At 35.7% G+C, this 24,851-nt stretch overlaps 2 protein-coding genes across 2 annotated transcripts; one reads left to right on the top strand and one right to left on the bottom strand.

Annotated features, from left to right (window-relative positions):
• The first annotated feature begins 838 nt into the window (after nt 1-838).
• On the top strand, nt 839-2,612 carry LOC130722136 (protein FAR1-RELATED SEQUENCE 5-like). The gene is made up of 3 exons (XM_057572778.1): nt 839-2,025; nt 2,141-2,338; nt 2,429-2,612. Exons 1-3 carry the CDS (start codon nt 839-841, stop codon nt 2,610-2,612), a joined length of 1,569 nt encoding a protein of 522 aa, XP_057428761.1.
• A 2,616-nt stretch (nt 2,613-5,228) lies between these two features.
• LOC130732538 (protein FLOWERING LOCUS T-like) lies at nt 5,229-7,111 on the bottom strand. The gene is made up of 4 exons (XM_057584563.1): nt 6,869-7,111; nt 6,587-6,648; nt 6,435-6,475; nt 5,229-5,627 (listed from the first exon to the last, which is right to left on the bottom strand). Exons 1-4 carry the CDS (start codon nt 7,064-7,066, stop codon nt 5,404-5,406), a joined length of 525 nt encoding a protein of 174 aa, XP_057440546.1. The 5' UTR covers nt 7,067-7,111; the 3' UTR covers nt 5,229-5,403.
• Between the last annotated feature and the right edge of the window lie 17,740 nt (nt 7,112-24,851).

Here is a 24,851-nt window from a genome sequence, read left to right as displayed (position 1 = left end):
ATGCCCCTGGAAGGCAATTGGCGCCTAGGCACCAATTCCCAGCGCCTGGGCGCCAATTCCAGAAGCTTCAGGAAACACAACTAGCGCCTAGGCGCCAATTCCCAGCGCCTAGGCGCTCAAGCTCACTGGAATAGAATTTTTGGCTTCTTGCAACTCCTCTTCAAGCCTCTTTAAGTCCTCTTCAATTCCATGCTTCTTGGCCTTCTTTTTCCTTCAGTTTCTGATCAGCAAACCTAACCAACAAGTCAAGGCAAATATCCAGAAGCTCAAAGAGCTTTGTTAGCAAAGAGGACCCTCAAATAACATAAGAAAATCATGCAAGTCCTTAACTTACTTAAAATGCAAGAAAAGTCCCTATAAAACTACAAAATTACCAAAACAAAATAAAGACTCAAAGAAAGATAAAAATGCATGAGAATGCATGAGACACTACATGAGACTCAACAAAAAGACTTAAAACAAACAAAGAAATGACCCTAAAAACACTACTAAATTAGGGTCATCAGATTTACTGATTGTAGATCGATCCGGCGGTGCTCCGACGATTCTTCAACTCTTCAACGATGGCCACTGGGGAAGGAGAAAGAACGATTAATAATGAAGATGATTTTTTGCAGATATTTATTGCTTTCAAACGTTATTGACGATGTTGGGTAGTTTATTTTGTTGTTCCCTTTTACTATGGTTTCGTTATTTTTGTTTAGGACGACGAGAATTCCAATAGTGATCAAGAGATGAGGATTCTGGTAGCGAGGAAAGTGGAGACTTTTGTGATGGTGAAGATGATGTACAATCCATTGGAGAAACTTGTACAATTCCCATAGATGGTGTTTAGGATATGGGTAACATCAATTTCATCACTTTAACATTTGAAGACATGAAGAGGTACCGGTTTTTAAATTGTAATGTTACGTACGATTTTTACAATATGTATGCTAGGTTTAATGGATTTTATGCCCGTCGGAGCGTTATGAAGAAAAACTTTAGAGGAGAAATTGTGCAGCAGAATTTGGTCTGTCATAAACAAGGACACAAAGAAGATAGATTTGGGGAAGATGGAATTCGGAAGTGTGAGCCTAGGAGGGACATTAGGTGTGGATGTTTAGCACACTGCAAGGTCCATATTGATGAATCTGGTCACCGTTGGGTTGCTAAACATCTCGATGATGACCATAGTCACTTGGTTGTCCGTGATAAGCATGTAGGTTTGCTATCCGGTCATAGGAAGATGTGTGACATGGATGTTTCCCAGATGAACAACATGATTGGAGTTGGTATTTCACCTCCTCAGGTTTATTCTTCATTTACTGGTGAAGCGGGTGGGTATCTGAATGTAAATTTTAATCAGCGGAACATGTACAATGAATTGGCTAAGAAGAGGAGAAAGCAGGTGCCTGATGCAAGCGGTGCATTTGGCTATCTGCGTACTTTGCGAAGCACAGATCCAGACATGTATTGGAGCCATCAGCAGTCTGAGCAAGGAAACTTACTGAACCTGTTTTGGTGCGATGGACAAAGTCGTACAGAATATAGTGTTTTTGGTGATGTGTTAGCATTTGATGCTACTTATACTTCTAGAAAAAACAAATATAGTTTCCCACTTGTGATATTATCTGGAGTTAACCATCATAACAGGACCATTGTGTTTGGGACGACAATTGTATCTGATGAGAAAGAAGAAACCTATGTATGGCTGCTGGAAAAATTTGCGGATGCAATGAAAGGCAAGACTCATGTATCTGTCATTACTGATGGATGCAAGTCCATGAGGAAAGAGATTAGAAGAGTATTTCCCAATGCCCACCATAGGTTGTGTGCATGGAATTTATTTGAGAACGCAACCAGGAATGTGAAGAAGCCCGGATTCTTAGAATTGTTTAAAAGATGCATGTTGGGTGATTATGAGGTGGTTGGGTTTGAAGATAGGTGGGAAAAGATGGTGATAGAATGTGAAGTTCAAGATGATAATTGGGTGAATGAGACATATGAGAAGAAGGGAAATGTGGGCTTCTGCATACATGCGTGGTCAGTTTTTTGGTGGTTTTAGGACCACCTCGCGAGTTGAAGGTTTGCATGCTCAACTCGGTAGATATGTGAATTACAAAAATAATTTGTATAATTTCTTGAAGAACTTTCACAGGTGCATGACCTACTTTAGGTTCAAGGAGGTTGAAGATGACTTTAATTCAACACATGGGGATCAAGTGTTGGTGACATCTCTAAAGGCACTTGAGAGGTCCGCATCAAAGATCTACACGTATAACATATTCCTTCGTTTTCGGGTTATTCTTCAAAGAGCTTCAACATTGAGGGTTTATGGGTTCAAGAGAACAACAATGTGTGTTATCTACTTTGTGAAGCATTATCCCTCAACTGGAAGGGATTGACAAGTTACTTATTATGCACCTACTAGTCAGTTAAAGTGCAGCTGTGAGAGAATGGAGTCAGTGGGCATTCCTTGTGATCAAATTGTTTCTGTGATGGTGCACATAGAAGTGGTTGAGATTCCTAAAGCCCTTGTTATTGATAGGTGGACTATTAATGCTAAGGAATCTATTGAGGTATTTGGAGAAACTGAAATGAAAGAATGGGATAAACTAACAGTCGGTTGATATTCTGCATTTCTTTTGTTATTATCAACGCTTCATGCACTACAAGAAAAACATGACAAAAAATCAACATATTAATTTAGTATATTGTGGCGGGTGGATAGACCGACGTAAAATACATATAAAACAATGGTTTAAGTGAACCGCTGCAATTTGACCAACGTAATTCTAGAGATTGTTTATGATGAAGTGTTGAATTTGCAAGTTATCATTAGATGACTTGTTTTCTTCTTGAATTTCACGTGTCACGTTAATCAAAACCTCAGCTTCATATGCCCAGAGAAAACCAACCTGTTTTGAGAAACACCATGATATGTCCTTGCATGTGGTTCCTCAAAACGCCGCCTATTTCACTCAATCTTAAATTGCTTTACGAAGCTCCATCTACATGTAACTTCACTATGCGTATTATGAGATGAAAGTTCTCACTCCCCAAACCGTGGCTGTTTTGAGATCTCCAGCCATCTTGACAAGCTTTCCCTGCGGCTTTTTCCCACCTAGTAATTCTCACCCTAAGAATTTTACAAATTGTAGCATGCGTCATCAAAATATTTCTGATGAAAAAGCACATAATTGACTCCTCACAAGCCAAATAGCCAGTTATTCTATGGAAGTGTCCAACAACCTTTTTTTCATCATAAAAAAGAGCACCAATTCCTGCATGTCGAATCAACAGACCGCGGATTCGATTAACATTAATGTTACATCATAAAAGTGTGCCAATTCCTGCATTTTGTATCTGTAGACCATGGACTGACACATGGTATTTTTTTGAAGTAATGCAACACCATTTAAAGATTTGAGATGTATTAAAAGTTAACTTTCGAGAGGATAATTAGAGGATTAGTTAAAATAATTGAAATCATTCATATTTAATCACAAAATGATAATGATAACTCATTCTGTTTTTTTTTTAATACAACACATAATATTCTCCACGAATGACAATCTTATTCTATTTAAGAACATTCACATTATAGTTGAACTAGCTTTTTTAAAAGAGATTTTGTTTTTCCTTTCACAATACTCGAACCAAAGACTTTACATAAGAATTTGTTATTTGGACCCCCCGACATCTATTCGTACCCTGTTATATTCGTAAAATCCGAAAAGACCCCTTATAAAAAAAAATTCACTCGCACTTTGAAAGTGCGTTATGGTCGCACTTTGAAAGTGCGTTACGGTCGCACTTTCAAAGTGTGCGAGGAACGCACATATTTCTTTCTTTTTTCCTATTTAATTTTTGGAAGGAATCTGAGATTGTCACTTCCTGGTTTAGGTAATAGGACCATTCTGAGCTTAAATATGTAGTCAGAATCGCCAAACTCCTACACCTTCTAGGAGTCGCTTCACAATCAGGAGCGATGCGGTTTGGAAAATTTGACAATTATTTGTCTCGAATGCGAAGTCGACCAGCTACAAAGTTGAAGAGAAAAAATCAAGTCTTTCTACCTTAGCACTTTCGGAGAAGGTCCTAAGATTTGTGTATTTTAGCCAAATTCCCTCAACTGGTATTTTATTTTGAATTTTGAAAAAAAAATTATTCCACCATAAATCTTCAAATATTCTATCTTGATTTACTGTGGTGGTCTCATAATTTTTAAAAACCATCTGATATCAGTTTTGTTGAAATTTACAGCAAAAGACACTTTAAAAGTCTGTTAACTACGCACTTCACACTTTAAAAATGCGACCATGACACACTTACAAAGTGCGTAGGTAACGCACTTTAAAAGTGCATTTAGTTGCAGAATTTAGTTTTTGAAAAAGAACAACGATGAAAGATGAGAGAGGAGAAGATGGAGGTGGTGGTGGTTGGGGGGGGGGGGTGATGGTGGTGAGGGAAGAAAGAGGAAATGAGAGAGGAGAAAGAATTGAAGATGGGGGTGAGAATTTTTTATATTTTTTTATTAAGGGAATTTAAGTATTTTTGCACTTTAAAAGGGGATTCAAATAGATGTCGGGGGTCCGAATAACAAAAGTGGTTGTTTTTACATTTTAACCTCCGCACTAATTTAAGGAATTCTAATGCACATTTTTCAACGTATCCATGTAATGATTATATTGAATGCACATTCGTTTAATTCATTCATGGGTCCACCTAATATGCACCACTTTTTAGTGGTGTAACTTTGCACCACTATATTAATTGACCATTTTACCCCTGTTCAAAAAAGTAATCCCATTAAAATCCACCCGGTAATACCAATATTTTTTTCTTTTTATAAAATAATTTTTTTAACAGGGGTAAAATGAACAATTGGTATAGTGGTGCAAGGTTGCACCACTAAAAAGTGGTGCATATTAGGTGGCACCTTAATTCATTTACACATAAATACAAACATCTACCAACTCGTTCTCACATCAACATGCTGTGATGGGTGAACTACTCAATAATATTACGTTTTATGCTACACCCTAATAAGACATGTGCTATACCCACTTTTGTGGTGGTTTCAGATTCCCACAAAGTGTAAAGTTAATAAAAAATAAAATTACGTTTTGTGGCGGTTTGAAAGCATTACAAAAAGGGATTTAGTAGTGATCTTTACCATCAGCGTTTATCATCATTAATGTTATAGCAAAAGACCATTATACCCCTAATATTTTTCTTGATGTTTTATTCATATATATATAAGGAGGCATAAACAGAAAGTGGTGCATGGGTGTCCTTCATCAACATCTATATTATGTGTATGTGACAGTATATGTGTCTTTAATTCTATGTGTTACATTCTTATTTGGGAGCTGTATAGGTATTCCCTAAGCTTGCATTTTTCATATCACTAAGGTTTTAAAATGTTCTTCCACCAGAACCAGTCTCCCTCTGACAGTTAAAGAAGACAGCAGCAACTGGCAACCCAAGATTGTAAAGTTCAGCAAATTCTCTCGTATTAAAATTTTGTCGCCATCCCGGAGCATATACTCTTTGTCTACACTGTTGGCGGAACAACACGAACACGAAACGATGAATCCCCATGGTGGGTCGTGGGCTCTGATAAGCTACAATCTCATTACCTGTATGTGCAAATCATGCAGAAAAACTTCCAATTAGTTTACAGAATTAACATGAAACCAGATATATTATTGATTCTACGTCCACTAGTATCTTGTACTTCAAGCTAGACTTAACTCTACTTCAAAAGCTAATGATATGAGTATTGTTCTGTCTTCTTATAAAACTTATTTAGTCAATGTCTCTAGTCGATATGATATATCTCATCAGAATATGATGCCACTTGGATTCTGTACCCACACATGACTTGATATCATCTTTAAAAGTTTCATGAAACATTATCCACACATATGATTCCAATACTTTTATACTCCATATCTATATTCTGCATGACATGCAAGAGGTTTACGATCGAAATGATATATTAGTGTTTCGCATGATATGATAGGTTTCAAAAATGTATTATAACCATTGCATATTTTTCGATCAGGAGCAAAATCACAGTTCAATTAACTACGGTTTCAGGGATTATAATTTTTTATATATACATGGAATGACAACTACTTTATGTTAAATCGTACTTCGTTCATTACAATGATGTAGCCACTAAAAACTTAAGAGCTCTTATACTTGAATATACGGTGTAGCATTGACATACAATCGACATACAAGTTACTAGCCGTAAACATTTTTTGGCGGTAAAAACTTCGGTTAACTTGTAAATGGGTGGTAAATGTATCGAATTCAGTTATGTTTTGTGTAACGGTATAGAAGATGTATTATTCTAGAATTCTTCTAATTAAAGGGAGTTGTGCATGTTTTAGCCTAAATGTTAACAGAAAGGAAGGGTTAACTATATATACACATACCGAAACTTGCCCCTGTAGTCGCTGGAATATCAGTCACCAACCTGAAATCCAACGAGAGAAAGGTGTCATTTATAATATTAAGTAACTAGCTAGAGGTTCATTTAATGAAAATCTGGTTCAATTATATGCAGACCATGTACTTGTTTACTTACCAGTGAAGGTACTCCCTGAAGCTGGGGTTACTTGGGCTAGGTGCATCAGGATCAACTAAGACCTTTGATAAAACACATGAGTTAATTTATAGAATATTTAAGCTAGAAACAATTGGACAATAAAAGGCGAAGATTAATAACATGTTTCAACTAGTTTTTCATTTTTCAGAATCAATTATAAAATACGGAAACCCTACTCGCAAAAGTTTTTCCCTAAATTGATTCCGACGCCATAATCAACTATAGAAGAATTTCTACACATACACTAAGTAGTGTAATTACCAAAGTGTAGAGGGTTCTGAGGTCATCTCCGCCGACCGACACTCTGGGTTGATTGGGAACTTGGGAAGGTTTAAACTCACAGCCATTGGTGACATCTCTACTACCATATGTGACTCTTAGAGGAATTGAGCTTTCAAAGGGGTCTAATACATCACCTATTACCCGCCCAACAACAAGAGGATTTCTGCTATTTGGCATGGTTCACTCTCAGCGCTGGTTCACTCTGCTATGTTATACACTACAAACTTGAGTTTGGGCACACGAGTACTACAACACACGCCAAGATAGCTATATATAGAGGGGAGTGAGAGGTCATGGGATATTCCTTGCCAATGTTGTCTAGCTAGATAAAAGATTTTTTCTTCTTTTCAAAACAAATTTCCTCCATGAGGACGCAATTACGCAACAAAAGCCGACACTTTACTTCTTGTAAATGTTGTTCCTTGAACAATTGTTAAAATTTAAGGAATCCAAAACCTATACAGTGGTTATGTTTGGCATGTTTAGCTGATAAGCTAGCTGAAAGCTGAAAAGCTAGCTGAAAGCTTATAAGCTAGCTGATAGCTGAAAGCTGATAGCTGAAAGCTGAAAAGCTACGTGATTGGAATAAAAGTGTTTGGTAAAACTAGCTATTTAACAAGCTGAAATTGTAAAATGACATAAAAGGACATACTTGTATAATTTTTTCTTATATTTAACATTACTTTATTTTCACATTAATACCTATATGATATTAATATTAAAATTATTATCATTTTAACTATTTTTATTAACTCAAGTTATTTATCATCTTAAAAATATAATATTAATTTTTACTTATTTTTATTAATATAATACTTTTAATACTTATGGTGCGCAGAGGTGTGGTAGGAACTGCATACGTAAGTGTGAGAGAAAAATATGTTTAGTGTTTTTATAAATATATAAGGGTAATGGTGGAATTTTAATAAAATAATAAGGATAAAAATGAGAATAAATTTAATAAGTTATAAGCTTTAAGCTATAAGCTACCTGAGATAGCTTATAGCTTAAAGCTTTAAGCTACTGAAATAAGCTCATTCACCAAACATTTTTGAAGAGCTTTTAAGCTAGTCAAATAAGCTTTAAGCTAGTCAAATAAGCTATAAGCTAGCTGAAATGACATGCCAAACATAGTCAGTATCTGGTTCTTTACAAAACGGATCACATCATGATGTGTTAAATTTTTAAGAGTTTGATCGAGCCTCTGCTCACTTAATGAAATATTCAATTGCTTCCAAAACGAATGATGAATATTTCTGATGATGTCAAGAGACACCATTCTCTAAAAGGCCACAATTTGATGATGCATAGAAGGTCTTCGACTGGGGCTGCCTTAATTCGGCCATGCTTTTGGCACTCCTCACAACTCTGAGCATAATATTATTGCAATCGGTTGAGATAGAAGGCCAATAGAATTCGTGTCTATGGATCAACCATTTCATATATCTTTGGTCCAGCTCTATGAGCTCCACAAATAACCTCATGCACTTCACCCATAATTTTTATGACTCCTTTCTGATCAACACATTTCAACAATAATTAATCCATTGGCTGATTTTTTTTAGAGGTCATGGTCAATAAGGCCATATTTCAACATGGGTTGTTTGAGCTTGTCATCAACCTTAGCCAATGGATTTTGAAAATGTGTAATTAAAGGATCCCTCCAATCCATATATTGATCTATTTGACCTATGGCGTATCTCCAATACAAATTGCTTGTAGGTAGAAGCATGTCGCGCAAAATCATTTGCCTCATTATTGTGTTCTCTGGCGATATACATGATTGTTATATCCGGAAAAACATTCCCACCTTGCAACTCTATGAATTTATTCATGTTGTCTCTTTCTTAATAGCAAATAAACTCTAATGTCGACTGATACATATCTCGTCCATAGTCCGAGCCAGTTGAGAGAAGTCATAAGTTAGGACACAAGTGGTTGAGTTTTGGTTTTCCTGCACTGCAATAGTCTTAAATCTAAAAAATTGAAGGTTTAGGATGAGGCCTAAAATTTTTTACCAAGTACCACAGTGGGCGCACCCGATAATATCTAAATAGCTAGGTCGACCAGTTAGACCTTATTAAGCGGGTCGAAGTCCGCGAGACCGCAGACTAGTCCGGGTTATACCCTAGAAAATAGAGGCCCGCTTAACTGCGGGCAAGCGCGGGGCGGGCTTATGAGGGCAAAAAAAGGGTAAGAGAGCCCAAAGTCTGTGGACCGGCCCGCGCGACCGCGGATTAGTGCGGGTTATAGCACGGAAAATAGAGGACCGCTTAACTGCGGGCCAACGCGGGGTTCCAATTGCATGTTTATAGGATGATTTATGGTTTCTTCATTGTTATAATCGTTCTTAATATTACTATGAGATCGTCACTGTGTTGGTCTTGGGTGTGATCCCAAGAATTTGATTAATTACTCCTATACCGAAGTTGGGTGCTCCATAAAAGTATCTCCAATGTTAGGTTCTTAGTTCTTAGTCCTTAGCATTATTCATATGGACCCGTACTACCACATGTGCTTAAGCAACTTTTTGCAGATTTTGCTCTAACCATGAGTTCTTAATTCTTAGTTCTTAGTACATTTCTTCTGGTCCCACAATACCATTATATTAATATTTTTATTTCCATATAATTTTGATTTAAATTTAAATGCTAATTCAATACTTAAATTAAATATTAGTTGATGAATGAGAGAAAAAAAATTAATTTTTTATGCTAAGAACTGAAAAAGTAAAACTCCTTATATAAGAACTGATTCTTATTTTTAAGAACTAAGAACTACACGTCAGCCCCCTCCAATGATTAAGAACTCAGTTCTTAGTTCTTAGCTCAGAAATAAGAACTAAGAACCTTGCATTGGAGATGCTCTAATATATGGTGAGAGACGATTCAAATTAGATTTGAGGAAAGCATAGATTTGGTCATTCTTAATCGGTCAGTTATAATAGAAGAGCAATTAAACCAGACATAATGACGTTTGGTGGATCGATGCGACTCATGCAAGAAATCTCGGTCGTACATTTCGGGTTAAATCTAGTTATTCTCCATTTTCCCCTATTCTTCCTCTTCCTCCTCTCACCCATCACTCTTTCTCCTACCCTATTTTTTCTACGAACCTACGCTCTCAAACCTTGTCCCACCTCTTCCTCCTCTCGTCCTCCATCATCCCTCCAACTTGAAGGAAGGATGTTTTTCTAGGTATTGTGAAGAAATGTAGGATGACATTTCATTAATTCATTACTACATCTTTCTTTGGCTTGCTTCTTTTGGCTTATTTCCAAGTAAAGAAGTCAAATTGATGATCATGTTGTGTCTCTCCTCTGAATTGGAGGATGATATATCATTGATACTAGAGGAAGAGGTTTGGGAAGAAAAGAAGTCAAATTGATCATCATGTTGTTTCTCTCCTCTGAATTGGAGGATGATATATCATTGAAACTAGAGGAAGAGGTTTGGGGAGAGAAGGGAGAATATTTAAGTGTGGTGGTTCGCTGAAAATAGGGATGGAAGTTGGTTTCAGACCTATTAAGGACCCGTGAAAAACACTCATTGTGGATAGGATAAAACCCATTAGATTATACAGGGTTGGGCATGGATAAATACCCTTAAAAAGTAACGGATATGTGTGCAGGTATGGGTACTATAGTACCAAACCCCGCTCATACTCACACATATATTATTAGTTATTTTTATTACACACCCATTTAATAACATATTTACAAACTTAAAACTATAACTATCTGACACACTCTTTTAAAAAAATAAGTGAGTAAGTAATGTTTTAATTATTACATACATCGTCACGAATTTACTCCACTTATTTATAAAATAAGTAAGTTAGTAATCTACAACTGTATGATTATATTAAAAATTGTAAATTTAAGTTATAATTTTCTCGCTTACTTCTTTTGAAAAATAGATTACGGAATGAGAAAATTAAACAAAGGAAAAACAAATACAAGTCTAGGATATCCTTAACTAAAAAAAGGCCAGCCCTCTCTGGATAGACATCCATATAGTATAAAGACCACACTATGACTGACTTCAATACTAGTTAAACAATTAGCAAATGTATTAGCTTCTTTAAGAACATGACGCATAGACACTTCTCGATTTCGCTTCAGGAGTTGGCGAATAACAAGGAGGTCATTGGAATATAAAGAAAACATGAACCTCTCATATGATAAGGACTCCAAAATCTTCAAGTAGCATTTTAAAAATATTATATTTAGTTGAATCATTTTACTTAGGCTTAAATATGTTTTTAGTCCCTCTAAAATTAGGGTCTTTTGGATTAGGTTCCTCTAAAAAATTTTTTTGTATACACCCTTATTTTGAAAATAATACGGCGGGATAAGCTCATGTCGTTACCTTTACCTAATGGACACTGATGTGACATATTTTAGAGGGACCTAAACCAAGGAATCATGATTTTAGAGGATCTAAATCAAAGAACCATGACTTAGAGGGACCTAAAACTCAATTTTTATCATGTCTTAGGTCTCTCTAAAATTATGGTTCTTTGGTTTAGATCCCTCTAAATGACGTAAGATGACGGTAGAGGCTGGAACCTCAATGTTATTTTGCATTTAGGGGTGTATACCAAAAAAATATTTATAGGGCCCTAAACCAAAAGACCATAATTTTAGGATGACCAAAAACATATTTAAGCCTTTTACTTATTAAGTATTTCAAATTTCTTATATATTTTTAATTATTTAGAGGGTATTAGGCAATGATGGATTCAGAAATTTTGAGTTTTGGAGGAAAAAGTACATATTAATCTATAAATATTAAAAGTATAACACATTGCTTTCAAAAGTTCAAATATACATCATAATTGTTCTTTACATAGAATTAGAATTTTGGAGGTCTAACTCAACCCAAAAGATACCTACTGAAGATTGTCTGCTTATATATAAAGGTTCTTAGTCATTTTTTAGTTCATGTGAGATTTCTCAGCACACCCCTCACGCCCAAAACTAGACATTTGGACACGAATGAACATCTGTAGGTGGCTCATATACACGTGATCTTCATAAGACAAATTTAAGATACACTTTAATATCATTTTAAAATAAGGGAGTTATAACTCAAGAGGTGAGATTGTTTATCCGTATATAAGAGTTATTTGACCTAGTCATGAAATTTCTAAAATAAAAAATAAGTCAATTAAAAATTTATTACACTACAAGTAACAAATAAAATTGTGGGGGGAAAAATTAAAATTAAGCCTAAAATTAAAATAATATATACTACTAAGAGAATATGTAGTGGGTCAAAACCCCATGTCATTGCATGTATACCCTGGTATTGGTATGTGTACAGGCATATTGATACCTAGAGGATACAAGGATGGGTTCTCAAGTTGCTATCCACATGGATATGTGGCAGTTACAGGTAATTTTTTAAAATGCGGGCATGAGAATGAGTATTTACGTACTCTTTTTATTGTGTATGTGTAAGAGACTATAAACCTAATTAACACGTAAAATTTCACCCGAGAATTTCCTCCCTGAAAAGAAAATTCTTCTGTCTTAAAGAATAAGAGTATATAACAACTCCAAAATAAGAGGAATCATGAATAGACTCCCATTAAGACAAAAGCTCGACAAATTAAGGATGAATATAAGAACAATAATTCCATAATTAAGTAAGGTGTCCCTGAAAAGAAAATTCTTCTGTCTTAAAGAATAAGAGTATATAACAACTCCAAAATAAGAGGAACCATGAATAGACTCCCATTAAGACAAAAGCTCGACAAATTAAGGAAGAATATAAGAACAATAATTCCATAAGTAAGGTGAAAACATGGATATATGCCGACTAAATGTGTGTATGTATACAGAACTATATATGTGTGTGTATACAGAACTTTTTGTTGTTGTTGATAAGCATGTAATACAGAACTTACATGGGATATACAAATTAATTAAAAGGAGATCAAAGTGCATTTTCATTTCAATTTCGGTTTTCCTAGTGGGAATTGTTATTCAGACCCCCCAACAGCTATTTAGACTCCTTAAAAAGTGCAAAAATACTAAACTACCCTTAATGAAATAAAATATAAAAAATTATAACCCCACTCTTCACATTCTCTCTCATCTCTCCTTACCTCTTTTTTCTTTCTTCCACCAACCACCACCACCCACCACCTCCGTCGCCGCCACCGCCTCCGCCACCACCACCTCAACCTCCATCTTATGTAATTTTTTAAAATTTCAAACTTTAGAGAGTTGATTCTGTCGCTTTAAATTTTTTCTGCAATTAAACGCACTATAGAAGTGCCTGACTCACGCACTTTAGAAGTGCGTGACAAACACGCTTTTAAAGTGCGTGCCCTTTAAAAGTGCGTAGTTAACGCACTTTTAAAGTGCGTGCACTTTTAAGGGGGGTTTGTTACGCACTTTTAAAGTGCGTTAACTACGTACTTTTAAAGTGTACAGAAAAAATTTAAAACGCCAGAATCAACTCCATAATCTTTGAAATTTAAAAAAATGACATAAGATGGAGGGGTGGTTGTGGCGGCGGCGGTGGTGGTGGTGGTAGCGGCGGAGATGGTGGGTGGTGGTGGTGGTGGGTGGTGGTGGGTGGAAGAAATAGGAAAGAGGTAAGGAGAGAGGAGAGAGAATGTAAGGAGTGGGGTGAGGAATTTTTTTTGTTCATTAAGGGTAATTTAGTATTTTTGCAATTTTTGAGGGGTCTAAATAGCTGTGGGGGGTCTGAATACAAACTCTTGCGGCCAGGATCATGCTTTAGACAATGATAGAACAATGACCAATTAAATTGGGCCACTTAAGTTATATATGTGTGTTAAAAGCAATACAAAAATGTAAAAACGCATATGCTGCAAATGCCGTAGGAACAAAAATGTCTAATTGGAAGTGATTAAGGTTGGCTCAGATAAGATGATCAAACTATGATGTCCACTAGGTGGAATCCGCCTGGGGAAGGAACTGTGAATTTGTGCCTTGACGGAAGCTTTAGCAGGGAGAGGATTTGCATGGGCTCGGGCGGGTTGGCTCGTGATTCCCAGGGTCGGTGGCTCGCCGGGTTTTTCAGCCACATGGGCGGAGGAAACGCGCTGCTGGCGGAGGCAATGGCGCTGAAGATCGGGCTACAGATCGCGTGGGATAAAGGGTGGAGAAAGGTACAATGTACCGTGGATTGTGGCACGTTGGTTCATGCACTGAATGATGTTGACAGTCGTATTTTCTTGCCCATTCTTGATGATATTTTGGAATTAATGGCTAGGAATTGGTATGTTTCCCTAAGTACAATCAGCAGAGAGTGTAACCAGCCCGCGGATTGGCTAGCTAGGAAGGGAGCCTCGTCACCAAACGTTGATCTTTGCATCCTTGAAGTTCCTCCCCCGGAAGTTGAGATCCTCTTATTGAGAGATCGTTTAGCTTTGTCGTAGTTTAGTTGTTTTGTTAGTTTTCCGATGTATCAAAAAAAAGATAGAAACAAAAAATTCAGTATCTTGGAACAATTCTTTTTTTTTTTTGAGAAACAAAATATGATATATATATATATATATATATATATATATATATATATATATATATATATATAATAAAGAAAGCTGGGAAAAGAACCAGCATCAGCAAAGACAGAGTACATGAACGAGACGAGGCATCCAAAGCCAAAGAAAAACAACAAACGGAAAATAAAGAGAAGAAGATAAGAAAAAAGAGAACAGGGCATTGAACAAAACAGCAGCCAAGTAAAAAGAAAAAAGAAAGGGCTGGTTCCTCAAACCCCCTCAGAACACCACCAGAGAGTATTTGATCGATTGCAACCTGCTTTTGCTAAATTATCAGCAGAGGAATTAGCTTCCCTGTAAATATGAAACACACCCAAGCAGTGAACTTCCAACATCAGGAAGTCAATTTGGTTTAAATCATTTAACAGCTTCCACGGACGATTAGTCTTGATCGTGACCCACCCAACAGCAGTTGTAGAATCACTTTCAATAATTATATCTTTCAGATTGTGATGTTGGCAAAAGATCAGAGCCTTCAAGATCGCTTTTACTTCAGCTTCATAAGCCCACCCGTGACCCATATTGATTGAGAAGAAGCCAAGAACCATGCTTCTGTAGTCACATAGAACACCCCCTACACCACTAGGGCCCGGATTACCTTGAGACGCTCCATCGACGTTGAACTTGAGAATACCTCTGCTAGGGGGTGTCCACCCTTTTAATCTTTGTTTGGGTATCGGTTTCTTGAAGGATAAGATGCAGAAATCCCTGTGGAATTGGTCGAAATTGTAGGGGCATTCCTTCCAAACTGCTTTGATCCACCAAAAAATTCTCATGAGATGGAGGTCCCAAACCTCTTGAGAAGAAGCTAATTTGCCCTTGAAAACATATTGGTTCCTCTCTAACCATAGAGACCAAACTAACGCATACGGGATGAGATTCCAAAGCATAGGATCAGAAGCTACAACAATTGAACTCCATTATTGAGCAAGATCAGATAAGGACTTGGGAATAGTCCAGGATGTTCCTTCCCTCACTATTATTGCGTTCCATAAACCCCATGCAAAGGAACAGTGAAGAAATAGATGATTTGTAGATTCAATTTCCCTTGAGCACATGACACAAATGCCATTATCATTTAAAGTAACACCTCTGGAAGCCAGGTTTTTTTTGGAGGCCAATTTGTCATTACATGCTTGCCAAAACAAGAGTCCCACCTTTGGAGGCAAGATTTTTCTAAGGGCTGCTGGGGAGTGCCATTTTTCTTCCTCAAAAGCTTTTTTCTCAACCCAAGCACAAAGACCTTTAATCGTGAATTTACAAGAAGTATCGAAAGCCCAAAAGAGAGTGTCGGGTGAATGGGAGGAGAGAAAGTGAGTATTTATCATGTCCAGCAGGGTTTTATATGTTGCTTCTTCCCAAACAAAGAGAGGCCTTCTAAAAGACAAGTCCCAAGACCATTTTCCTTGATGAAATAGTCCCACTTTTTCAACTGTGGTCGTTTTATTCAAGCTTACAACAAACAGACGAGGAAATTTAGAACACAAAGGTTCAAAGTCAGCCCATGGGTCAAGCCAAAACCTGGTATTTTTTCCATTCCCCACTCCAATCACGAGACCTTGCTTCAACCCTTTTGCTAGTAGTGTGTCTTCACTAATTGTGTTTACAATATCTTGCATGTAGGTGGACCAATTTCTCCCCTCTAATATTGCATGATGGAATAAAATCAAATTATCATCAAGATGATATTTAACAGTGAGCACTCTTCTCCACAAACTGTTTCTCTCAATTCCAAACCTCCATGCCCATTTCAATAGTAAAGCTTTGTTCCTCCAAGCTATGAATCCCAACCCGAGGCCACCACTCTCTTGAGATTGACAAATCATCGTCCATGGAATCCATGCAATTTTCCTCCCATTATCATCTTTCCCCCACAAGAAAGCTCTTAAGATCTTCTCTATTTCAGCAATAACACCAATGGGGGCCTTGAAAACAGCCATGAGATAAAGTGGAATGGAGCACAATGTTGCTTTCATCAAAGTTAGTCTCCCACTCGATGAAATGTATTTAGAATTCCAGTTTCTTCTTTTCATCCTTAGATTGATTAGCATAGGTTCCCAAAAGGAGATTCTACGGGGGTTTCCCCCTAAGGGTGCCCCGAGGTAGATAATGGGTAAATTCCCAACGCTCCATCCGTATGTAGATGCCAAATTATGAACATCTGAATCAACTATGTTGATACCAATAAGAGTAGATTTTGAAAAATTAAGCTTCAATCCGGAAGCGAATAAAAAGCTCAAAAGAGTAATGCATAATAAGTCCAATTGCCCCTCCTCATTTTCACAAAATAGGAGTGTGTCATCCGCAAATTGGAGATGATTCAAAGCAAGTTCCGGGCCAATTCTAACACCGCTGAATTTGAACTCCTCTAACAGTTGGTTCAACATACACGACAACCCATTGACACAAATGTTAAACAAAAGAGGGGATAGTGGGTCACCTTGTCTAAGCCCTTTTTGCATCTCAAAGAAAGATGTTGGGGAGCCATTGACCAAGATTGCTAGAGCCGCGGAGGAAATGCAATTTCTCATCCAATTTATCCATTTGTTGCCAAATCCCATCTCCATAAGAAGATCCAATAGGAAGCCCCATTCGATGTTGTCCTACAGTGTTAATTTGTGTATCATAGAATTTCGACACTTTCAATTTGTGACTGTCAATAACAGACACAAATTGCTTAGTATGTATTAAATCTGCAATTTATCACAATTTTTAATCGTCATAAATTGTAGGTGTTGAGTGTCGGCAAGTGTTTTGTCCTAGGTGAATCATTTTGATTCTTCTATCTTCTTGATTCATTGAACTGCTCCGATTATTGGTCACAAACTCCACTTTGAATTATGTCCTCAGTTTTTGTTTATATATACTCTATAGCTAGTGTTAGGATCACGAATCTCACGTTCTGGTTCTGAGAAAGAGCAAGAGCGAGTTGTCTACTTGTTTTTCTCCTTTTGGACCTTATCATCTTTCACTTTAACCCTTTCGCTTTTCCCGTTCTATGTGAGACTGAAAACAGAATTGGCCTCATATAAGAATATATGTTCGAATAGAATTTACAAAGCAGTGATGAGCTTTAATTTGGGAATTGGGAGGTTCTAGTTACTCATTTCATCTTATTGGAACCTTGGTCTTTATCCACCCATTGACATTCTCCATTGACACATCCGATTCCTAAGATAAGAAATGAAGGCATGTTGTATAGTAGAGTTTGATTTTTAATTTTCTGTTGATAGAAATTCATTTTGTAAAATAATTTGACACTTCAATCTATTAAAAAATTTCAAAAATTCTTTTACAGCCCTCTTTTCTTTTTTGTTTAATTATTATGCTATCTTTACACATATTTTGTATCTATTTAATATTTTAAATACTCATTACTATTCTCTTAATTTACAATTATATTCTTTTAATTTTAAACTTTAAATTCACCAATAAAGTAATTTAAATTCCCCGATAAAGTGTGAAAATATGACCACACACACAACCCTTTTTAGTTTTTGTGCAGTTCCCTAGCCTGTCTTATTCTTTTTGTATGATGAATGAATATCTGGTCAACATTTAACCATTAACTACAAGGATAGTCCACACACTCCTGCAGTTTGAGGTGCTTTTCTTTGTGCACCATGATATCACTGTCCCGTAGCAGGGAGTAATACTAAGTAATAGGGATAGACACTCCAATCAAGGCTACCAATGATCATCCTCCCATAATTTTTCTGATATGCCAAGAATTGAATAAAAATAAGGGTTAAAGGGTACAAAGACTCCTAAAATTACAAAGGGAATCAAATACAGGACCTAAAAAAATATTTCATCAAATTGGGTCTCTAAAAAAAAATTAATTCAATTAAGGTCAAATGTTGCCACAACTCAATTTTGTCCTAGTCAACAATTCCACGTGACTTTTTTATTTTTTATTTTTTGAATTAGAAAAATTATTAAAATTTATTTTTTAATTCCAACTCATTTATTTAAACAGAAAAAACTTAATAAATTCCATAATTTAAATAAAATCTCTAATCTAATTAATCCCTAACCTAAACAAAAACCTAATCTAATAATTACAAATCCCTAAATCGAAAATGTGGTGTCAACAGCATCCACCTTCATTCCTGTGACTCTACCACTGAACTCCTTGGTATAATACCCATAGCCTTCCGCATCTTCAGTCACCAGGAGTAGCTTGAGGTTAATTTGGATGGAATAATCTATACGGGTCCTCACCCTTTGTGAGAAAAACAATCTCTTCTTCACTTATCTTAATGATATAATGCTCATGATTCACCTTCAAAAATCAAAGCCCACTTTTCAAATAAGATCTACTCTTCAAAATCTCGTAAGATCAATATCAAGCATAAGAGCAAACGAAGAAAACTGGTACCCACCTCACCACACCCACGACCACCGCACCATACCCATCGCATCCCAGAACCGACAACCCCCATCGTACCCATCGCAACCCCCACCCACCGCAACCTAGAAGCCACAAATCGCAACCCCCACCCCTGCCCACCGCAATCCATAAACCGCAACCCCCACCCACCATACCCATCGCCACTCTAGAGACCAAATCGACACAGAAGAGAGGCAAATGATCCATTTTTACTCAACCAAGCAGATTTGAGAGATTTGGGTGGTGATATTCGTAGATCTGAAAGTTGGGTTTTGAAGAAGAAGAGATGATGAACAGAGGTGAAGAGTAGATGATCGATTTGAATGGTTAAGAATGAACGAGGGATGAGGGAGAGCAGGGAAGGGAGTGGATGAGATTGACATGAAGAAGATGATGAAGAAGAAGAAGATGAAGATGAATAGATGATGATGATGATAAGGTTTTTAATTATTTTGTTTAGATTAGGGATTTATATTTAGATTAGGATTTTATTAAGTTTTTTTTTCTGCTTATATATCTGACTTGGAATTAAAATTTTAATTTTAATTAATTTTTCTAATTAAAAATAAATTAAAAAGCCACGTGGTAAAGGTGACTAGGACAAAATTAAGCTGTGGCAACATTTGGCCTTAATTGAATTAAAAAAAAATTAGGGACCCAATTTAATGAAATATTTTTCTAGGTCCTGGATTTAATTCCCTTTGTAATTTCAGGGGCCTTTGAACCCTTTAAGCCTAAAAATAAAGGTAATTCGCTGCAAAGTTAGTCCATTTCGGATGAAGAGCTTGTCAACTCAAGCATCATGTTTCAATTTTTGTGCTGATATTCAGTGTGCAAATAGACATTGTTGTGATATCATTTTATGTCTTCTCAAATACTAAGCGGAAAATGAATTTTAGGAAAATATCCGGTTAATTTGTTCGATCAGACCAAATTTCATGAATAAAAGTAGTTGTAAAATAAGAGATAGGAGATCGATGTGATTTAATGCTAAAAGTATCAGCATCACCCCACCAGTCCTCATCAAAATGAAATATACCATCTCTATGGCCTTCACATGTTACACACGAGGAGTGTTACACAAAGAAGAGTTCAAGCACCGGGCAACATATCCCATTTATACCCATACCATTGATTGCAACATGTCAGGCTTGTGAAGTTGTCTGTTTTCAAAGAATAACATGTCGATATCTCATAGCACACCAAATAAAGAGATATGATTAAAATAATTCTTATAAAACTACTCACATATAAGCTAATTAATTTTTCGAGATAATGTTAAACTTTCCAAAGTAATAAAGTAATTTGGATGAGAGAGAAATAATTAATATTTTAAGTTAAGAACTCAAAAAGTAAAACTCCTTATATAAGAATTGAGTTCTTATTTTTAAGAACTAAATAGTCCATGTCAGCACTTCCAATGGTAAAGTTCTTAGTTCTTAGTTCTTAACTCCAAAATAAAAATTAAAAACCTTGCATTAGAGATGCTCTAATAATCCACTCCAAACTTTATGATTATATTAAAGAGATATGTCTCATTTAATAAAATAAAAAATTCAAGCATACTATTAATAAATTAAACCATTAATTAAATGTTTCAAAAATTCAAATATCAAGCAACTGTGATTTAATAATGTATCCAATAGCGAATAAATTGCAATGCAACAAGACAATTTTTTTCTTATCTTTTTAACGCCACTTTGTTGATTTGACAAATAAACGACATTTATCAACTTCCATCCTGAACCCCACGCGAATAATTCTTACCCCGTTTTTTGCATCTTTCTATTCCTCCCTTTTTAGATTTCATTTGTTGTCATCTTTGTATACACAAAAATGCATATACATACGAAGATTGCTAACCTCCACACTTTCATTTGAAAGTTAAGACTTTATGTTCCGCCGGAAATGAGGCTACTTGGATCTCCTTTTTTTGGTGGTGGTGTACGGTTTTAATAAACCTTGCATATGCGGTGGTAGGGGTGAACATGGCCGGGTAGATCCAATGAACCCGTCCAACCCAATCCGATCCAATAGAAAAAATGCGGGTTGAATCGGGTAATCGGGTTAGTCGGATGGATTTTACTACAACACAATCAAGTTCGGATCGGACTTCGGATTCAGTTCAAATCCATCCAACCCATTCCAGAATCCATACATATAATAATAATTTTTTGGCTTAAATACTCTGCAGGTCCCTGAAATTGTACCCCGTATCAAAATAAGTCCCTGAAATTTTTTTTTCCGATTCCGGGTCCTTAGAAAAATTTGTTTGATCAAAATAAGTCCCTACGCCGGAGAAGACAGTGGTTGCCTCCTCATTGTTTCCACAAACCATGAAATAACATGTTTAAAACACTCCTAGACCTTCATATATCTGATCTGGGCGAAGAAATCGCAAGAAACAAAGCTAAAACGAAGAAACCGAGAAGCTCCATAAATTCTGGCGAGAAGAAATCAACTTGCGACTGGCCTTTTCTCTTCAACTGTGACGACCCAGCCCACGAGACCACCACCACTGAGTTCCTGAGGACGAGACGAAGTCGGCCCAACACCCTGGTCGTAGCGCCGCCATGACCGCCGTCGTCAACCACCGTCTTCTCCGGCGTAGGGACTTATTCTGATTAAAAAAACAATTCCAGGGATCCGGAATCGGAAAAAAAAATTTCAGAGACTTATTTTGATACGGGGTACAATTTCAGGGACCCCTAGATTATTTAAGCCTAATTTTTTTTATAATTTTACTCATACTTGGAGTGCCAGTGTCGGAGTGATGACTTTTTGAAACTTTGAGACTTAAGTATTTGTAGTTATTTGTCATATTTGAACTTAGAGTATTTGTTCGTAGTTATTTGTTACATGTCTATATATATTATTTGGCATGTTGGAGACATCTAAGTTCTAGGTGTCATGGCATGACATTTAGTGTTGCTTTTCACTTTTTAGGTACTATTTATGTTAGATTGTTTCATGTCATTTGGTAATGAAGTTTTATGTTTTGATGATATTTGGCTATATGTCATTTATGTGGTATTATTTCATGTTATTTGGTATAACTTTTTGTGTCATTTTCATGCTATGTAGTATTACTAGATAGTGACCCGTGCGATGCACTGTTGCTATTTTTAATTACAATCATTAATTTGTTATGAATATAAATTAAATACTATTTAATGGTTATATTAAACTAATTTTAAAATCTAGTGTATGAAAACATATTTTCCTCAACAATATCTATTTCAAATTTAATTTTCCACAATACATGTGTCATAATTGTTTGTTATTTAAAATATGTGATTACAAATTTAGAACTATGTTTTTTTAAAATAAATTCCACTGCTTAATAATGTCTTTACTTTTGTTTGAGTAAAATATGAAAATACTATATATGTTTTGTTGTTCAGGATAAAATGGTTAACAATAACGTTTTAAATTGGATTTAGCAACAGAGTTATGTTATAGGAAGGACAATGTTTGTGAAAGACGATTGATTGATTTAATTTTTTGTGAAATCGTTTCAATTGTCCAATATTGAAAGTTAGTAGCAAACATCTTAACACATGAGGTAGGAAGATGTGGTAGCTGGTATTGTATATGGAGTACGTCAACCTCATTGATTCTTATTATAAATACATCAAACTAAATCTGCTACTCCACTATTTCTTAATATAAGTTAAAAAAATAATTGTTAAATATACCATTAATAATTGTCTTAGCTGTTAAACATAATCATTTTATCTCACAAGGAACACAATCATTTCTCTTCTCATCTATGAGTCAGAGATAATGTCAAAACTCCTTTGTTAGTTTGAGGAACGAATTCGTCGCACATCATTCTCAATGAAAATGTGGTGATATTGAAAATTTTAAGAATGTTACCAAATTCTTTGTTTCTCTATAATGTCAACTACAATACTAAGTAGAAAGAGCAAACATGAAGCACCAGATATTTATCTCTTCTTCCATATCAATATATCTATAGTCAAAATACTCGAAAGCGTAACAAAAAGAACAACACAACAGATGGGGGAAGGGCTAAATCAGTCCAGCAATATCTGTTGTATACTTATATTATAAGGGCTCCATAAACATAAAGATCAACTACCACACGTCTAATAAAACTCATGGCTTTGTGATTCTATATTGCAGACCAAACTTCATAGCCAACAATTCAGTGCACGTAATAAGTCATTCCAATTTACTAACCCCAAAATGACAAGTAGCCTATCTGGAGTCCTATTCATTTGTATGGACCTGGAAAAAGAAATTACAACTTTGCTTTCATTTGTGCAAAGGAAGAAAACCAGTGCACTAAAGTTTTCAAGCTTTCCCATGCAATAGGATTTCTAAATCATTTAGTAATGAAGGAAATGATATTCAAAGTAATAAAGACAACAATTGGCCAATTAGACAGACATAAGGAGAAGCATCATTAAGATACATCAGTATTTCTTGAAAGAGTATCTCAAAATTCACCAGGGCAAAGTGGTAGCACGTCAACCTGCAATACAGAAAGATGAGGCTGAAGTAAAAATTATAGTTTTATGCATGATAAATAAGATTATTTAAGTAGCACTATAGTGGTTGTATATATGCCTGCAACTTGTATGAAAAATTACATTCCTCTGAATCAAATATAATGAATGAAGTCAATGAATCAAATAAACAGAGCATAGAATATAAGAGATAAATTTGAAAGAAGTTGTTGAAAAGACTAAGCTTCAAATTGATTTTATAGTTTTATACATATGCAACTATATAAAATGTGTTCAGGAAAGAGTTAAGAGGCAAACCTGATATAAAATGTGCATCCAATTAGCACCTCGAGGACTGACAACATAATCCAAAACTTTAGCACATTTTTCGAACTTCATTAAAACTAAATTAGTATCACATGGAAAAAAACTGCACATGAAAACCATTTTCAGTACCATGCATATATGAGTAGTAACTTTTCTAATATATTTAGCTTATTGATTTCACTTTGACATCTCAAACACAGCTATAAAAAGTTCAAAAGAGTATAGACCATGTCAAAGATGTCCAACAGAACAACATAAATGACATAAATTTATAGTCACATACTCACATAGGCAAACAACAAATAAGCTTGAAACCAATGAGCATATGTGCATTAAAATGCATTTAATTCCTTAAAGTCCTAAATCCAATTAACTTAACTGCTTTCTTAAATTTTTCAGTTCCTTGGTCAGAGTTTTTGACAACCTTGGCCGCAATTTCTTGTTTTTATGCTAATCTGTATTGGTCTAGCCATAATCACTGCCATTAGTCTGGGCATGTTATGTGTGCTTTGTGATTTTGAATTATGATGGCAGCTATAAAAACAACTTACCCTATGAACAACATATAATTTAAAGACCAAAACTGTTCAATTTAACTCAGTTCTCGAGCATCTCTCCAGCTAGAAGACTTTAATGATGTTATTTGAAGAAAATATTAAGTTTTATGACTGTCAAATTACATTAAACATATACTTGGGTTTTTAAGAGATAGGCATACAGAAAGAAAATGGACTAAAAAACTGTAACATAAAACTGATAAGATTAAAATTATTGTTCACATAGCTTCTTCATAGTTTGTCAGTTGTTAGCTACAGAGTATCGACAATATGGAAAATAACTTAGCAACCACACAATTAAAAAGTTGACTAACCTTGATCAAAGAGACTAAAGTTGAAATTCTGGAATAAAGCTTATGTGATAACATGAGATTATACTGATAATTCGCCTAAACCTTTGAAGTCTATATAATCCTTTCACCTCATTGTCATCATTCCATTCTATGCCTATTAATAATTTGCTTTCAGAATGCTCTGGGCTCTAACTCTTTCTTCCTTAGAATATAAATCCAGCCAAGATTCAAAGTTGCTCATTTGCTATCAGTTGGCACTTCCATTGGTAAAATCATACATCTGACTTCTAGTAAAAACTCTATATACCAAAGCTGGTTCTATAGTTTATTGGTGTTACTCTTGCACAAATAAGGAAAGGAATAATACCAAGT

The sequence above is a fragment of the Lotus japonicus genome, chromosome 1, assembly GCF_012489685.1.
Source record: "Lotus japonicus ecotype B-129 chromosome 1, LjGifu_v1.2".
In the NCBI taxonomy this organism is placed as follows: Eukaryota; Viridiplantae; Streptophyta; class Magnoliopsida; order Fabales; family Fabaceae; genus Lotus; species Lotus japonicus.
This window is presented reverse-complemented; position numbering and strand designations above follow the sequence as displayed.

Coding starts and splice junctions, on each gene's coding strand:
- LOC130722136 (XM_057572778.1), top strand. CDS start 839: ATGGGTAACATCAATTTCATCACTTTAACATTTGAAGACATGAAGAGG. Junction 2,026..2,140: donor GGCTTCTGCATACATGCGTG/GTCAGTTTTTTG, acceptor GAACTTTCACAG/GTGCATGACCTACTTTAGGT. Junction 2,339..2,428: donor GGGTTCAAGAGAACAACAAT/GTGTGTTATCTA, acceptor GTTAAAGTGCAG/CTGTGAGAGAATGGAGTCAG.
- LOC130732538 (XM_057584563.1), bottom strand. CDS start 7,066: ATGCCAAATAGCAGAAATCCTCTTGTTGTTGGGCGGGTAATAGGTGAT. Junction 6,649..6,868: donor TCAGAACCCTCTACACTTTG/GTAATTACACTA, acceptor GTTTTATCAAAG/GTCTTAGTTGATCCTGATGC. Junction 6,476..6,586: donor TTCAGGGAGTACCTTCACTG/GTAAGTAAACAA, acceptor GTTGGATTTCAG/GTTGGTGACTGATATTCCAG.